Source organism: Tupaia chinensis, unplaced genomic scaffold (assembly GCF_000334495.1).
Source record: "Tupaia chinensis unplaced genomic scaffold, TupChi_1.0 Scaffold000195_1, whole genome shotgun sequence".
NCBI lineage: Eukaryota > Metazoa > Chordata > Mammalia > Scandentia > Tupaiidae > Tupaia > Tupaia belangeri.
This window is the reverse complement of record NW_006159670.1, coordinates 1136251-1155366: the sequence shown is the minus strand read 5'-3', so window position 1 is coordinate 1155366 and position 19116 is coordinate 1136251. Positions and strand designations below refer to the sequence as shown.

The window sequence follows — 19116 nt, the reverse complement described above, 5'->3', positions numbered from 1 at the left end:
TTCCTAGGAGACACAGACGACCTTGCCAGGGTCCTAACAATGATTGTTTTGGATAGGACACCAAACGCAGCAATTAAAGTAAAAACAAAACAAAACGAGCAGATCTACACTAAACTCTAATGATACTTCCTGCCTCACTACTAGCCTTAACTTTCAGTAACTGGATTTAAAGCACCTGTTAAAATGGGCTTTATCTTGCTTAAATTACAGTACTGAAGAAAAGGAATACGACAATGTTTCTCATGTCTCAGACTTTTGTATGTGAAGTGCTTCAATTTAGATAGTGAATAAATGCATATCTACAGCACAGGGAATTTCACAGAATTCAAAAATAACACCTGAGTACCGTACTTCCCAAGGAAATCTATTAAATCACTATTACAAAGAGCTTTCTACATGCATCAGGGTTACTTTCCAAATCAGACAACACATCTACCTTTCATAATGAAGGATGAAAAAACTTAAAGTACCATTTTAATTAAAGCTAGCGCCAGGGCCAGCAGGTGGCATGGTGGTAGAGGTGCTATTCTCCCAGACGGCGGGTTGTGGTTTGGGTACCGGACCTGAAAGCTTGCTTTCCCACTTTCTCTCTCCCTTTCTAATGATAATAAATAAAATTAAATTAATTAATTTTTAAAAAAGCTAGTGCCTACTACCCTTAAAAGCTGATCACTGGGGCCAACAGGTGGTATGGCGTGAAGGTGCTGGACTCCCACACAGCAGAGTACGTTGAAGGCCTGGACCTGGTGGCTTGCTTTCTCACTTTCTCTTGCTGTCTCTCTGGTGAGTATGTATACCCTATAGCTAGTTATAATAATTTAAAAATTAAATAATTCTTAAGAACTTAAGTTGACCACTAGTACCTCTGAAAAAGTAGCCATGTTTCCCCTCGGAAGTCAGTACTCTCATTCCACACTGAGAGAATGAGGTCCTCCACTTTACAGTGCTTGGCTCTCTCTGCTCTCCCTGACACGAACCAAGTATCTGTTTACGGTTACAGCACCCATTCATAGCACCAAAACTGGACGTCCAGGAAGACAGCACAGGGCGAGTGGGTTTACCTTGATCATTTCAGCCGTCAGAGGCAGCTTCATACTTCAAGAACACTCTCTCCACAGAACCTCCGCAGCTCTTCCCGCTTAGCGACCACACAGCCCACAACAGCCAGGACAGCCAAAACCAAACCCAGCCTCACAAAGGAGATTTTTAAAAGAGAAAATGACTTGCCTGTTTCAAAATTATCCTGAAGCTTTCGTGGATGAAGTTTCTTTTCACATTTCTATTAAAAAACAAAAAACAAATACACACACATACAACACACAGCCTCCAGTTACTTCACTTATTAAAACCCAAACTAGGCCCACCCCTGGCAGAGCGTGGGGCGCAGCGCCACTCGAGAGGCCGGAAGGCCAAGCTGACATTCCCGCATGGCCGTGCACATCTGAAACCATAACTAACTAGCATGCTGGCACAGCGAGACCTGTGACAATGCCTCTCCCCAGCCTCTTAAGAAGGATTGTGTATATCGCATTTCTTGAGGAGAAAACTAAACCACGAAGCTAATCAGCACTCTCACTGGTATTTACTTTCATGTATTTTATGCTTATTTGTTAAGAATAAAACGTTTTTAGTTACTGATTACATGTATGTTAGAGAAATCAGAAAAAAGAAAAAAATTATTCATTGTATCGTTTCAGTTTCCCTAAGATGTATAAATTCATTTTCATATAATTGGACATTTTTTTAAATCATGACAGAACACACACATACCAAAGTGTGTGTGAGAGAGAGAGAGAGGAGAGCACCCTCCACAGTAATCCCCTTTCTCTAGTCCTTCTGCCGCCGGACCTTGGACACTCATGTGTGCCGGGCCTGGTGGGGCCGGCCTGGCTGGGGCCCGACTGCAGGTGCCACACGGAGCCGGCTCTCTTGAGCAGTGGGTTACTGCTGCACCACGGAGCCAGCCCTAACCACAACTTTTACATGGAATTCTCCGATACGCACTACTACTCTAACCTTTTTAAATGTGACATGTACACTGTGAGCAAATTCCTCTTTCAAAAAATACAAATCTACATTGTCTTTTTTTTTAATGCCAGAGGCCGTGTATGTGAGAGAACCGTGGTCACGCTGCAATCCTCCCTCCTCCCCTCCCTCTATCCAGGGTTGGGGGCACACATACACATGTGCAGTGTTTTTTCAAGGCACGGGCATCAGGGCTGGGATGCGAACCGCGGTCAGCTCCGTGGGAGCCAGCTCCCAAGGTACAGCAGCTACCCACCGTGCTGTGGGGCCGGCCCTGACTTCCTGGGAGTCTCTCGCACCGATCGACAGTACAGGCCACGGCATCTTAGTTACTAAGGCTGCGTCCATGTTGTCATTCTTTCAATTCCACCTCCAGAGAGAGCACTTCTTTTTCTTCTATGTCGGCATCATTTCTCAAACTGCTTATTTGTTTTATGTATTATTTATCTATTTATCTATCTATCTATTAGGCTGCTGGAAAGTCACGATGTGTTTTTCTATGCAAAAATGCATCATAACTTGGGGGAACTTGAGCTCAGCAGAGAGGGAGGGAGAGTACGCACTATGGAGCCCTGTCACGCCATAACCCTCTCCTGCATTTCCCACTGTCAGATTCTGAGGCACACACCCACATCCAGTGTTTCTCAGGCCACCAGGGCCAGCATTCAAACTGCATGGGTGGCCGCGCGGTATCGGGTTCCCGTTACTAATTAGTCTCTGCGGCCCACCCTTTTCAGGCTTGGATACAGCCAAAATCCTCGTTAGAAGGCTGTACCGATTAGCAGCTGTCAAGTGTTACCACTGTATTAACACACGACCAGCAATTAGCATCTTTTTCATCTGATGGGGAAAAACAGTGCTCCATTTTTATCTGCATTCTCTGGCTGTACATGGTTTAACAGCTTCCCTGTGTGTCAGACACTCTTAGTGCCTGCTTTACAAACTGCCCACACTCCTGCCCTCCACCGTTAACGTTCACCTCCCGCCTGAGCTGCCAGCTGGGACAGTCACTGCACCACACCTGGCTCCTTGCAGGCAGGCCTTGCTATACTGCCCAGACCAGCCTCAGGCCTGCAATTCCTCTTCAGCTGTTCAGACAGAGCTAACCACACATGTGCCAACACACTGGGCCTCTAAGCCAGACTGGCAATTGAGCCTGGGCCTCCGTGTGGCCCCAGCCTGCAGGGCACAGCACCTGTGCAGCAGTTTAAAAACGTTTTAAAAATTGGGACCAGCAGTTGGTGTAACGGCTATGTCGCTGGACTTCCATGTAGACCTGGACCCGGTGGCTTAAACTTACACCAGGCGTGTGTGTGTGTGTGCCCAAGATCCCAAGAGAAGAATAAAGAAGGGATTGCAGCATGGCCTTCTCCCCTGGGGAGTGATTTCTTACTTTCTGTCTGTCTTTCTGGCAAGTACACGTGCCCTATAGCAAACCTCCCCCCCCCAAAAAAAAAAAAAACCACAACTTTTTAAAAATCTACTGAGCTTCGAGACTAATTTGAGAGTCAAATTAGTCAAATTTTTTTCCCAAAATACTCTGAAAGGATTTATTGGTGTTGAATTAAATTTATGGGCTGATTTGAGTATAATTAACATTCCTAAAATATCATGGTTAAGGAAGTCTGTCCAGCTTTATTTGGAAGAGGTATTAAATTTCACTACACTTTTGATCACCTACTGGACGGTCTCCTAGACGTGTGCAGATCCTGAACTGGACCGGCACGACGTGTGTCCAAGCTGGATACATCTGCTTTACAGACCAAGTGATATACACGACTGACTATAAAATACAATAAATACATAAATAAATGAGATCAGCTCCTGGGCCAGCAGGTGACATGGTGGTTAAGGCCATGGCCTGCACGGGGCCGACCACGGTGCTAATCCTGGCCTTGTCAGTTTGAAAACCACATCAGAGACATGTACGTGCCCCAGATCCCGAGGAGAATGGAGAAGGGACTGCGGCATGGCCATTCCCTTCTGTCTCTCTTTCTGTCTGTCTCCGGCTAGCACACACCCACCCTATGGCAAAAGCCTAAAAAAAAAAAAATTTTTTTTAAGATTGTTTTCTTTATTCTTGGCAGTATTTTCTTTCTCCAGAGTAAATTAAAACCTATGTTTAAGATATGTTTACTTGTACAATCATTGTATCCCAAGTTAAGTAAGCAGTGCACAGGAAACTCAGGTAAAATATTCTTGCTAAAAATTTGAAATTAGTATCATCATCCACTATTGAAAAATGAAAATGGCATAGAGGTTAAGGCACTGGACTCCCAAGTAGCCAACCATGGACCGAGTCCTGGACCCAACGGCTTAAAACGCACACCAGGTACATGGGTGTACAGTCTCAAAAATCCCAGAGAGTGGAGAAGGGACTGCAGTGTGGCCATCCCCCGCAGGGGGTGATTTCTTCCTATTTTCCTGTCTCTTCTGAAAGCGCATGCGCCCTATATCAAAAATCTCTCAAAAAAAAGAAAGAAAAGAAAAATAAGCTACAATAAGAAAATCCAACAAACAAGTATCACACAAAAAAGATAAGCAAGAAAAACTATGTTAAAAGTTACTTTCTAGAGTAACAGACTAAGAGAATGAAAGAAAACGACTTAAAGGTTCACAACTGTCTCTCCATTTTTTAATTTGCTGCAAGGAGCATGTGCGAGACAGACAGGAGGAGAGGAGAGAGAGACGAGAGAAAGGGGGCAGGGAAAGCCCTCTCTAACGCGGCATGGCCACGCCACAGCCCCTCCACCTACTTCTCCATCCTGCTGCTATTTTGGCATACACACACAGAAGCCTGTGGGTGTTTTTCAAACCATCAGGTCTGGAATTTGAACCACATAGCCATGGGAGATCCAGCTCCATCTCTGGGCAAAAGGACTACCCCTGCAGTCCTCAGGCCTACTCTAACGACAAGAGCATTTGGCTATTAATGTTCATTCTTTATTTTCTAAATTCTATCAACTTAATATAATACATTGTGAAGTTCTCCCAAAATTTTTTACCTCATTATAATATACAATTTAGAAAAACATAGACAGGACAACAGTCAAGGAGCTGTTCTTTTTAAAATTTTTTCTCTTTTTTTTTTTTTCTGAGAGGTTTTTGCTATAAGGCGTGTACACTCACCAGTCAGACAGAGAGACAGAGAGACAGAAAGCGAGAAATCACCCCCCAGAGGGGATGGCCACACCACAGTCCCTTCTCCTCCATTCTCCTCTCGGGATCTTGGGCACGCACGAACACGTGCCCGGTGTGAGTTTTAAGCCACCGGGTCCAGGACGCGAACCACGGACGACTACATGGGAGTCCAGCGACATAGTCATTACGCTAACTGCTGGTTCCCAGTCAAGGAACTGTTCTAGAGAACAGGACTAACTGCATGTTGTTTTTAAAGCATTAGTGAGTATACATAACCACATAAAAAGAAAAGATTAGACTTGCAAATGAATCGATGTTGGAAACATAATTAAAAGTGGTCAAACAAGTAAGGTAAAGCAGTACATAATTTAGTGCCGTAAGATCCTATTACTGCATCAGTTAAAATGAGAGCAAAGCAAGTAACGTTTCAGTAACATTTCCTAGCAAGGCCAGTTAACAGGGTCAACTGCCCCTGGGCAAGGGACCGGTGATGCTTACCATCAACGGGTGCTGCTGCTTTACCGGCTGACCGTGGATCCCGTTTGTTCTCTTTTTCTGATTAGGTGAGTCTTGGTATTGTTTTCTGCCATTTCCCCTCATACTTTGATTCTGCTTTTCCGAGAAGAAATAAAATGTAAATCTTCAGTGAAGTGTAACGGCATAGAAGAATATATACCTACAGATGTGTTTCATTGGCTTAAGTGTTCAGCAAAGCCCCCTCAAAATCCTCATAAATCACCTATCGATACATGTTCTCATATAAGACAGTGCTATATACAGCAAGAACAAATGGGAGGACGCACGATGAACTGGACATGTTTCCAGCTCGCGCCTGCCCAGTTTCTGCTTGTGGATTTGTTTACAGTGGAGATATGGAGCAAACACACTTGAGCTTAAAAATAAAGAAAATGAAGAATGAGGAGAAGGCAAGTTTGAACACCTTACACTGCTGTTGAAGGCACATCTCAGTGAGAAAGTGCAGAAGTGTCCTGACATACGTCAGAGCGAGACAGGCAGGTGTGATCCAACTGGTAACCCTGAAAATCTGCCATAAACTATTACTAAGCAAACAGGGATTCCTTAGTAAATAATCTTTTTACAAAGGTAGAGATTTGGTATCTTTCATTTTCCTTTTTCTTAATTCATATTTTTTTTAAACATTTGATCGCTATGTATCATTTGGCTTGTAAAAAGTACTTACCTGACATGAAGTGCACCTCACAGCAGACCAGCTTAGAATACTACACACATCATCAACAGGCAATAAACCATGTCTGTGTCCGCAGCATGTGATCGCTCTATTTTCTCCCTGACTTCCTTCCCTGCACTCTTCCCCTCTCCCACCCTCCCTCCACACTGTCTCCAGTGTCCATAACTATTTTCACTGTTTTTATGTCTTCCAATCTTTTAATCTCTACCATACAGCGTGGACAATTGAGATATATTAAGTGGAGACATACAATATCTCTCTTTCATAGCCTGGCTTGCTTGACTCAGCAGTAAATCTTCCACATTCAACCACTTTCTATCAAATGCCAGGGTCTTGTTTTTTATGGCAGAATAGCATTCCATAGAGTATATATGCCAGACTTTTTCAATCCGTTCATCTGTTCATGGACTTTTGGGTTGGATCCATTTCTTAGCAATTGTGACGAATGCTGTGCAAGCGCTTTTCTGACTGAGCATTCTCTTGTCCTTTGGGTAGATACCAAGGAGTGGGATTGCTGGATCATGTGGTGGTTCTATTTGTAGGTCTTTGAGGAACCTCCATATTGTTCTCCACAGCTGCTGGACCAATTTATACTACTACCAACAGTGTAGACGAGTTCCCCTTTCACCACAACCCTGCCAACACTTACAATATTTTGTATTTTTAATCTTCGCCATTCTGGCAGGGGTTAGGTGGTATCTCACTGTGGTTTTAACCTGCATCTCCCTTATGATGAAGGATATTGAGTTTCTTCATATGCTCTTTGGCTGTTCAGATACCTTCCTTGGACTATTTTTGTTGAGTTCATTTTCCCATATTTTGTGTTAATCATTTTTGGGGGGGAGAAGGTTGAGTTCCCTGTGTATTCTGGTTATCAGTCCCTTATATGAGACACAGTTTATAAAATTATTCTCCCATTCCGAAGGTTTTCGATTCACTCTAATTACTGCCCTTTGCTGTGCAGAAACTTCTTAATCAGATGTAATCCCATTACCTATTTTGGGGATTATTGCCTGTGTTTGGGGGGTCTTAAGAAGTCTTTGCCTGCCCCAATGTCTCCCAGAGTTTTCCCAGTGATTTCCACCAATAGTTTCAAAGTCTGAGATCTTAGGTTCAGATTGATCCATTTTGAATTAATTTTTGTTAATGGTGAAAGATGGGGATCCAGTTTCATCTTTCTGCAGGTGGATGCCCAGTTTTTTCAGCACCATTTGCTGAAGAGGTTTTCCTTTTCGCACTGAATTGTCTGGTATCCTTCGTCAAAAATCATTTGGGGAACCAGCAGTTGGTATAATGGCTACATTGCTGGACTCCCACGTAGTCTACCACAGTGGTTTGAGTCCCAGACCTGGTGGCTTAAACTCACACCGGGCATATGTGCGTATGTCCCCAAGATCCCCAGAGGAGAACGGAGGACAAGGGATTGCAGCATGGCCATCCCCGAGGTGAGGAGGGGTGTGATTCCCACTTTCTGTCTCTCTGTCTCTGTCTTTCTGGCAAGCGCACAAACCCTACAGCAAAAACCTCTGAAAAAACAAATCAGTTGATTGTATGTTTTGGGATTTATTTCTGGGGTCTCTATTCTATTCCACTGGTCCATCTGTCAATACCATGCTGTTTTGATTATCACAGCTTTACAGTATATTTTGGGGTAAGGGAGTGAGATGCCACCCAATCCACTTTTCCTGCACAGGATTGCTTTAATAGAAGGTCTTTTATGATTCCAAACAAATTCTATGATTGTCTTTTCTAGATCTGTGAAGAATAACTTTGATAAATTGATTGGAATTGTGTCGACTATGTAGATTAATTTGGGTAGAACTGCCATTTTGATTATATTAATTCTTCCAGTTCAGGAATATGGGATGTTCTTCCACTTTTTTCCCTGTCATTTTCAATCTTTTTTTTTAAGATTTTCATACTTTTCTTTGTAAAGGTCTTTGACTTAGTAAAGTTTATTCCTAGGTATCTTACACATTTTGTGGCTATGGTAAAAGGAATTCCTTGCTTCAGTTCTACCTCATTCAACTTGTTCTTCATATACAGAAATGCTATAGATTTGTGGATGTTGATTTTGTATCCTGCCACTTTATTATATTCATTTATTACTTCGAGAAGTTTTTCATGGGTACCTTTGGGTCTCCTAAGTATACTATCATGTCATCTACAAATAAAGATTTTTTTTCAACTCTTCTTTGCCTATTTGAATGTCTTTTATGTTATTCTCTTTTCTAACTGCATTGGCTAAAATTTCCAGCACTATATTGAAATCAGGAATGGAGAAAGTAGGCAGCCTTGTCTAGTACCAGTTTTTAGTGGAAAAGCTACCCATTCAGTATAATGTGAGCTATACGTTTTTCATATATGGCTCTTACTGTGTTGAGAAATGACCCTTCTATGTGGATCTTGCTAAGAGTCTTAATCATAAAGGGATGCTGTATTTTATGGAATGCTTTCTCTGCATTGATTGGAATGATCATATAGTTTTTAATCTTTCTGTTAATTTGGTGTATTATATTTATGGTCTTGTGTATGCTGAACTACCCTTACATCCCTGGAATAAAGCCTACCTGGTCTTGATGTATAATCTTTTTTATATGTTATTGGATAGGATTTGCAAGTATCTTGTTGAGAATTTTCACATCTATATTCATCGGAGATATTGGTCTGTAGTTTTTCTTTTTCGCCATGTCTTTATCTGTCTTGGGAATGATGATGGAGGCTTCATAAAATGGATCTGAGAGGTTTCCTTCCTTTTGGATCTTTAAAATAATTTGAGAAGAATGGAGGTTAACTCTTCCTTAGAAGTTTTGTAGAATTCAGAAGTGAAGCCATCAGGACCTGGGCTTTTTGTTGGTGGGAGGTTATGTTTTATTAATTCAATCTCATGGCTTGTTATGGGTCTATTCAGGTTTTCCATGTCCTCCTGATCCAACCTTGGTAGACTACACGCATCCAGGAAGTTGTCCATTTCCTCCGTGTTCTCTGGTTGGCATATTAATTGCTATGAATTTCTCTCTTATGACTGCTTTTGTGACGTTCCATAGATTATGGAAACTCGTGTACTCATTATCATTTGTTGCCATAAATTTTTTGATTTCAGACTGAATTTCTTCAGTAGTTAAGAAGTTATTCAGAAACAGGTGGTTCAGTTTCCATGTGTTTGTGTATTTTCAAGGATTTTTCTTGAAATTAAGTTTAATTCCATCATGGTCAGAGAAGATGCTGGATATAGTTTCTATACCTTTGAATCTGTAAAGGCTTGGTTTATGCCCTATCATAAATCTTTGAAAAGGTTCCATGCGGGGGTGAGAAAAAAAATGTGTGTTTTGTGGTTTTAGAGTGTAAAGTTCTGTAGGTGTCTGTCAACTAATGTGATTTATAGTATCACTAGGTCCTGTATCTCTCTGCTTATTTTTAGAAGAGCTGTCTAACGGAGATAATCAGGTGTTGAGATCCCTAATGATTATAGTGTTGCAACCTATCTCTTCTTTTAGCTCTAGCAGCCTTTCCTTCACGTATTTGGGTGCTCCTGAACTGAGTGCCTAGATAATGTATAAGCATGATGTCTTCTTGATGACTTGGCCCTTTTACTACTCTTCAATGCCCTTCTTTGTCTCCTTCCAGATTTTGTCTTAAAGCCTATTTTGTCTGAAATTAGTACTGTGACTCCAGCCCTTTTTTTATTTCCGTTTGCATGGAATACCTCTTTCTAGCCCTTCACTTTTAGTCTATGTGTGTCTTTACCCATAAGGTGCATTTCTTGTAGGCAACAAAAGAGAGGGTTTCTGGGTTTTTTAATCCATTCAGCCAGTCTGTGGCTCTTGATAGGAGAATTTAATCCACTAACATTCAAAGTTATTATTGATATTTCCAGACATGTTCCTATCATTAAGTCAGTCATTTTCTTGGTTGTTTTTTGTTCTCTTATATCTGCGTCTGACTTTAATTTTCCTGGTATAGCATTCTCTTCAGAATTTCTTGAAGAACTGGTCTGGGGTTGGTAAATTTTTTCAGGTTTTGTTTATCTGAGAATGTTTTTATCTTTTTTTCCCAAATAAAGATACTCTTGCAGGGTATAGTAATCTTCATTGAAATTGTTTTCATTTAACACTTCTTTCCTTGCCTGCATTGTTTTTGACGAGAGATCTGACATTAACATGATGGGAAAGGATAACTTTTGTAAGTAATTTGATGTTTATCTCTTTCCAATTTTAGTATCTTGCCTTTATCTGTGGTTTTGGCCAATCTGGCTATGATGTGCCTTGGATATCTTCTTGGGTTGAGTCTATTTGGGGTCCTTTGTATTTCTTGGGTCTGGTTATTTGAATGCTAACTAGGTTTGGAAAGTTTTGTTCCAAGATTTCATAGAATAGATTATCAATGTCCTTATTATTTTCTTCGCCTTCTGGGATACCAATTATCTGGATGTTTAGGGACTTCGTGGTATCTAGTATTTCTTTTATATTGTCCTTATTTTTCTTGGTTGTTTCCTCAGGTTTCTTTGATAATTTTTTTCTAGGTCAGAGGTTTTGTCTTCTATATTTGAGATTTGATCTTCTGAGTGATCTAATTTGTTTTTAATACTTTCAAGGGAGGTTTTAAATTTCCTATATCATAATCTTGTTCTCTAACGATTTCCTTTGACTCTTTTTAATCGTGTCTGTTTCTTCTTTCAAATTATGAAAGGACTCCCTCACCTCCTGGAGCTCATTGTCTCTTTTCTCTTGTATGTCATTTAGTCTTGTCACTATAAATATTCTGAATTGTTTATCTGACATTTCCACAAGGATGGGCTAAAAGAGTGTGAAGACTGTAGCTTTATTTTTTTAAAAAACACATGAACAAAAATATTTATTTATATTCTACCTACCTCTAGAAAAAAAATGAAGCATTTGCTAAAATAGCTGGAAACAATAAGCTAACATAAATAACTGACGATTGTAAGATAAGAAACTCATTACCACACAGTTTTAATTCATTTGTATTCTCCTCTTCCCAGCATTGATTATATTATAATATACATAAAACTTACCACTTCAACCACTAGTAAGTGTATAATTCCGTGACATTTAGTCACAGTGTTGGACAGTCTGTACCACTACTTACTTCCCCAAGGTTCTCACCACCCCAATAAGAAACTCTGCCCAGTAAGAACTCCCTGTTCTTCCCCTTATTATCACACACTACAGCCTCTGTTATTGCTAGTTTACCTTATGTCTCTATGCTCTGGTTGAGGCACCTTAAGTAAGTGTAATAGCACGGTATATATTCTTTCTGTCTGCCTCCTGCAGGTGCACCCATACCATAGCATGCATGTATCAGAACTTCTTTCCTCAACTTCATTACTAAAAGACTAAATGAATAATACTGTTGTATGAACGTATCACATTTTATTTGTTCATCTGTTGAGGGATATGTGGGTTATTTCCACCTTTCCACTACTGTGAAGAACACTGCTATGAACACTGATGTACAAGTTATCTGTTTGAGTCCCCATTCTCTAGTCTTCTAGTGTATACCTACAAGTGAAATTGCTGGCTAACACGGTTAATTCTAGATTTAGCTTTATGAGGAAAACCAAACTGTTCTCCTCACAACTACACCTTCCTGCAGTGTACAGGGTTTGGATTTCTCCATATCCCCACCAACACCTATTTTCTGTTTTTGTTATTGTTTTTATTACCACAGTCATCCTGATGGGTAAAAAAGGGATATCTAATCGAGGTTTTAATTTGCATTTCCCTAATGAAATAATGCTGAACATCAGTTTATGTACATCTTGGTTATTTGTATATTTCCTCTGGAGAAATGGCTATTCAAGTCATTTACCATTTTTTTAAGATTTTTTTTTGTTTTTGTTTTTTGCTATAGGGCACATGTGCTCATTGGAGACACAGAGACAGACAGAGGGACCAGCAGATGGTGTAATGGTTATGTCGCTGGCCTCCCATATAGTTAACTGTGATTCAAGTCCCAGACATGGCAGTTTAAAACTCACACTGGGCTCATGTGCACACATGCCCAAAATCCTAGGAGGAGAAGGGACTGCAGTAAGGTCATCCCTCCACTCTAGGGGATTATATCTTTATTTCTGTCTCTGTCTCTCCAGCAAGCACAAGTCCCCTAGAGCAAAAATCTCTCTAAACAAAAGAGAGAGAGATAGAGAGAGAAAGTGAAAAGTCATCACCCCCCAGGGGAATGGCCACACCACGATCCCTTCTCCACCAATTCTCCTCTCAGGATTTGGGACACGCATACGCATCCAGCATGAATTTCGAGCCACCGGGTCTGGGAATCAAACTGCGGTCAGCCATGTGGGAGTCCAGTACCTTAACCAGTACACCACCTGCTGGTCCCCATTTACCCATTTTTAACTAAAATATTTTGTGGTTCTTGCTGAGCTTGAATTTTTACACCCATCTGATGGTGCCCTCTGATACACATGAGTTTTTCATTAATGAAACCAATATATTCTTAAATATAAAAATGTGAATAAAAGAACTATACCAAAAAAATCAACAAACAAAAGCCTTGTTTTAAAAGGGGATAAACAAAATTGATAAACCATTAGCTACACTAATCAAAAAAAAAAAAATCCAGAAGGAACCAGATAGATAAAATCAGTAATCAAGCTGGTAATGTTAAAACCGATTTGAAATACAAAAAATGAGACGCTACGATGAGTAACATATGCCAACAAACTAGAAAACCTAGATGAGGTGGACAAATTTCTGGACATGTATAAGTTACCTAAGTTGAATCGGGATGAAACAGAAAGCCTGAATAGAGCAGTAGCCAGTGAAGAGACTGAATCAGTGATAGTCTCCCAACAAAGAAAAGCCCAGGTCCAAATGACTTTACTTCTGAATTAGACAAAACTTTTAAATGAGAGCTAACCCCTATCCTGAAGACTCAAAAAGAAGGAGTCCTCCCAAACTAATTTTATGAAGCCTCTATTACCTCAATACTAAAACCAGACGGACATAACAAAAAAAGAAAACTACAGACCAGTATCCCTGCTGAATACTCACACAAAACTTTTCACCAAGATACTAGCAAACTGAACCCAACAACATAACAAGTTGACCAGTAGGCTTTATCCCAGGGATGCAAGGATGGTTCAACATGTGTAAAACAAATGTAATACCACATTAACAGAAAGAAAAAAATTACATGAACATATTTATAGATATAAAAAATGCATTTGATAAAATACAACATCCCTTCATTATCAAGACTCTTAGCAATACTGGGGTTAAAAGGAACATTCCTCAACATGATAAACGCCATATATGACACACTTACTGCAAACATCATACTGAATGGAGAAAAGATAAAAAGCCTTCCCACTAAAAACTGGAATAAGACGGGACCAGCAGTTGGTGTAATGGCTATGTTGCTGGACTCCCATGTAGTCAACCGTGGTTCGAGTCCCAGACCAGGTGGCTTAAACTCACGCTGGGCATGTGTGCGTGCGTGCCCAAGATCCCAAGAGGAGACTGGAGGAGAAGGGATTGCGGCATGGCCATCCCCCCTGGGGGGTGATTTCTCGCTTTCTGTCTCTCTGTCTCTGTCTGTCTGGTGAGCGCACGCACCCTATAGCAAAAACCTCTCAAAAAAAAAAAAAAACTGGAATAAGACAAGGTTACTCCCATCTCCACTCCTTTTTAATATACTGCTGAAGTCCTAGCCAATGAAATCAGACAAGAGCAAAATAAAAGGCATTCAGTTAGGAAAAGTAGTAGTTAAATGGTCCCTATTTGTAGACGACACAACTGTATACAAAGAAAATCCAAAGGACTCTACAACAAAACTAGAAGTGATAAATGGATTCAGTAAAGTTGCAGGATATGAAGTCAGTATACAAAAATCTATACCATTTGTATACATCAACAATGAACAGACTGAAACAGAATTGAAGAAAGCAAACCCATTTACAACAGCTACAAAATGATTAAGATCCTAGGAATAAATCTAACCAAAGAAGTGAAAGACCTTTACAAGGAAAATTATGAAAAACCGAAAAAAGAAATGGAACACAATACAAAAAAATGGAAGGACATCCCATGCTCTTGGATTGGAAGAATCAATATTATCAAAATGTGAGTCCTTCCCAAATTAATCTACATATTCAAAACCATTCCAATCCAATTACCTAAGATATTCTTCACAGAAATAGAAAAAAATCTGAAATCAAAAAAGACCTCATATTGCCAAGGCAAAGGCAACACTGTACCAAAAAAATAAAATAGGAAGCATCACACCACCTAACTTTAAAAAAAAAAAAAGTATGTATTTGTTTTTGTTTTTTTTTTTAAAGAGAGTTTTGCTAAAGTGCACGTGCGCTCACTGGAGAGACAGAGACACGCAAAGTGAGAAATCGTGCCCCGAGGGATGGCCATGCCACAATCCCTTCTCTTCCCTTCTCCTCTTAGGATCTTGGGCACGCATACACACATGCCTAGTGTGAGTTTAAAGCCACTGGGTCCAGGAGTTGAACTATGGTCGACTACTTGGGAGTCCAGCAACATAACCATTACTCCATCAGTAATTTGTTGTGATTTTTCAAGCTGCCAAGACCAGGCCTTGAATGGCAGTTGGCCAATTGGGAATCCAGCATCTTAACAACTATGCCATCTGCTGACTCCTCCTCACCACCTAACTTTATATTACAAAGCAGTGATAATCAGAACAGCATGGTACAGACATAAAAATAGATAGGCAGACCAATGGGACAGAACAGAGAATCCAGAAATAAAGCTCAAATCATACAGTCAACTGATCTTCAACAAAAGGCAGAAAACAGCGCAATGGTGGAAAGAAAGTCTTTAGCAAACAGTGTTGGAAGAATTGGATATCCAATCAAACTGGACCCCATCTCTCACTATTAACTAGAATTAACTAAAAATGGATCAAAGATTTAAAGATAAAGCCTCTAACTACAAAAGTACTAGTAGAAAACATACGAACAACTTTTAAAGACATTAGAATAGGCAGAGATTTTTAAGATAATACCCCTATTGCACAGGCAATGGTCCCTAAAATAAACAAGTGGGATAACAAACTAAAAAGCTTCCTAATCACAAAGAAAACTATAACTAGAGTGAAAAGACAACCCTCAGAATAGGAGAAAATACCCACAAAAAATGATTACTCAGACAAGGGACTGATACCTGGAATATAAAGACAATTCAAGCAGCTTGCCTCCCAAAAATGCATAATACAATTTAAACATGGGTGAATGAACTGAATAGACAACTTTTCAAGGAAGACTTTATGACGTCAAGTCTTTGTCGTCAGCCAAGAGGCCTATGAAAAAATGTTCGAAATCTTTTGTCATAAGGGAAATACAAATAAAAACTACAATGTTAGTTTTAGTCTAGTCAGTTAGAAGGACTAGGATCTGGGACTAGTAGAGGGTATAATGGTCACTGGACTCTCACATGGCCAGTCATGGTTCGAGTTCCAGATTCAGAGGCTTAAAACTCACGCTGGGTACAAAGGTGTACATGCCAAAATCCTGAGGAAAATGGAGAAAAGGTGGCCACCCACCCTGGGGATTTGATTTCTCACTTTCTGTCACTCTGGCAAGTGCACATGCCCTATAACAAAAATCTCTCTGGATTAAAAAAAAATTTTTAAAAAAGAGGGGCCAGTAGGTGGCATGGTGGTTAAAGGCGCTGGATTCCCACATGGCCGACTATGGGGCTTACTTTCTCTCTCTCTCTGTGGTCCAACTGAAATAAAGAAATGAATAAAATTAAATTAAATAATTCTTTAAAAAAAAAATAGCTAGCATCAAAAAATCTAAAGAACAACAAGTACGTGCAAGGCTGTGGTAAAAAGGGAACTCTCTTACACTGCTGGTGGGAATGTAAATTTGGGCAACCTCTATGAAAAACAATACAGAGGTGTCTCAAAAACCTACCTAACAGCGGGATCAGCAGTTAGCCTAGTGGCTATGTGGCCGGACTCCCATGTAGTCGACCACGGTTCGCATCCCGGACCCGGTGGCTTAAAACTCACGCCAGGCACGTGTGTGTGCGCACCCAGGATCCCAAGAGAACGGAGGAGAAGTGATTGCTGCGTGGCCATCCCCTCTGGGGGGTGATTTCTTGCTTTCTGTCTCTCTGTCTGTCTCTGTCTGTCTGACAAGCACACGTGCCCTATAGCAAAAATCTCTCAAAAAAAAAACCTACCAAACAGGGGCCAGCAGGCAGTGTGGTGGTAAAGAGCACTGGACCATGGTTCGCGTTCCGGATCTGGTGGCTTGCTTTCTCATTTTCTCTCTCACTCTCGCTCTCACTCTGTCCCTCTCTGGTCAAATTAAATAAGTAAATCTATAAATAAAGTTAAATAAAGTATTTTTTAAAAATCCTATGAACAGAGCTTCGATATGACCTAGTAGTCCCATTGGTATTTACCTGAAGAATAGGAAAAGACTCAATCAGAAAGACATCTGCACACCCATGTTCATTGCAGCAATTACTAAAACAGAACCAATGCCTAAAAATTGATGACTAGGTTAAAAAACTGGCACAAATATCCTATTACTCAGCTATAAGGAATAGTATCTGGGGCCCGCAGTAGCATTGTGGTAAGGTGCTGAACTCCCACATGGCTGACCTTCGTGTTGAGTCCTGGACCTGGCAGCCTGAAAAATCTCCCCAGGTGTGTGTCCAAAATCCCTAGAGGAGAATGAAGAAGGGATTGCCCCCATAGGGAGGAATTTCTCACTTTCCCTCACTGTCTCTGGTCTGTCTCCTTCCTCTTTGGTGAGTGCAAATGTCCTATGGCAAAAGAAAGAAAAGAAACAGAAACGATCAATGAGATTCAATATGAACGAATATAGACTCAAATGGATGAACACAGAAGGCTTAATGTTGAGTGACGTGAGCCAGGATTTTAAACGTAGACGCTGTATTTGTACTGACTGCTACAGCAGAGACTGAGACCAGGAAGTGTCAGTGGGGAGAGGAGAGGATGCTAGAGAGTAGATGTGAGGTACAAGGGGACGAAACATTTGACAGACGGAAAAAAGTAAAACAAAAAACAAAATGTAGCACAAGTGCAAACTGCCAGTAACCAGACACGTCTGAATCCATGCCTCTGTTCCTGCCACCAGCTGGATTTTTATTTGCACTGGTTTCCCCAATCATGTTAGCTCAAACCATGCACTGTTGAGGGTCTTCCTGGAGCCGCAACGGGCCTTTTCTGGAGTGGACAATGTAGTTATCTAAACCAACAAGTTAAAGAAGATTTTACTTTCACCTGTACATTTTCACAAAGTTCTTTGAGATATGGAGGCGCTATCCTAGTGGTTTCAGATTTAGTATATCACACTGGTGCTTTAAAAATTATGACCAAGACCCCACTTTGACAGTCACTTTGAAAAAAATAAAAAAAAGGGAACCAGCAGTTAGCGTAATGGCTATGTTGCTGGACTCCCACATAGTCGACCATGGTTCGCATCCTGGACCCAGTGGCTTAAAACTCACACCGGGCACGTGTGCGTGCGTGCCCAAGATCCTGAGAGAATGGAGGAGAAGGGATTGCGGTGTGACCATCTCCCCTGGGGGGGTGATTTCTCGCTTTCTGCCTCTATGTCTCTCTCTGTCTGTCTGGCGAGCGCACACACCCTATAGCAAAAATCTCTCCAAAATAAATAAATAAATAAATAAAAATAAATAAATAAAATAAAAAATAAGAATGTACTCAAATGGATGGTAAAATAAAGACAAGGACCAGCAGATGGCGTAATGGTTACATCACTGGACTCCCACAGTCGACCATGATTTGAGTACCAACCAAGCAGCTAAAAACTCGTGATGGGTGCACATGTGTACATGTCCAAGATCCCAAGACAATGGAGGAAAATGGACTGACGTGGCCATCCCCCCAGGATGTCTCACTGTCTCTGTCTCTCTACCAAGCACGCACACCCTCTATAGCAAAAAAACTCTAAAAAATAATAATAATAATTAAGTGAATAAATAAAATACAAAAAGATAGCACCTACTACTAATCTATTATTAGGATAGGATGTGGAACAACTGGCATTCTCTAATATTCTGTTAAGGAAGGACCTAGATTACTTGAGATAACTGTTTCCAAGAATATACTCAAAAACACAGGCATCTCCAGTCATCTAACAATTCTTTCATTCATATACCCCAAGTAACTATGTATGTTCATCAGAAGACATGTACAGAAAGAAATGTTCTTTTTTTTTTTTTACTTGCCAGAGGAGAGGGTACCTGCACTCCCCAGAGAGAAAGAAAGACTCCTACAATGGGGCGTGACCCACAGTCCCTTCTCCATTTCTCCACCCTATGGGACTTTGGGACACAAGTACACACACTCAGCATGTTTCCAAGCTCCCAAGGCCAGGACTACCTGACTACCTTAACCACTAGGCAACAGGTTCAGCTCAATAGCACTATCCTTAAAAGCCCCCAACTGGAGGGACCAGCAGGTAGTGTGGAGGCTAAGGGTGCTGGACTCCCACATAGCTGACATGGGTTCAGGTCCTGGACCTGGAGGATTGCCTTCTCACTTTCACTTTCTCTCTCTCTCTCTCTCTGGTCAAATTAAAATAAATAAATAAAGTTAAATAAAATTCTATTTTTTTTTTTGGAGAGGTTTTTGCTATAGGGCACGTGCGCTCGCCAGAGAGACAGAAAGCAAGAAATCACCCCCTAGGGGGGATGGTCACGCCGCAATCCCTTCTCCTCCAT

At 40.8% G+C, this 19116-nt stretch overlaps 1 protein-coding gene across 3 annotated transcripts in view; it reads right to left on the bottom strand.

Moving 5' to 3' along the window:
- Positions 1–19116, bottom strand: part of DCP2 (decapping mRNA 2) — a 65101-nt gene that overhangs the window by 1717 nt on the left and 44268 nt on the right. For 2 of the 3 annotated variants that reach the window (XM_006146890.2, XM_014587206.2), the window contains exons 9-10: positions 5665–5778; positions 1228–1279 (exon numbers count right to left, since the gene is read on the bottom strand). In XM_006146890.2, coding sequence (XP_006146952.1) covers positions 1228–1279; positions 5665–5778 — 166 coding nt within the window. The remainder of the gene's footprint in view (positions 1–1227; positions 1280–5664; positions 5779–19116) is intronic. The other variant, XM_027771201.1, reaches the window with a different exon arrangement.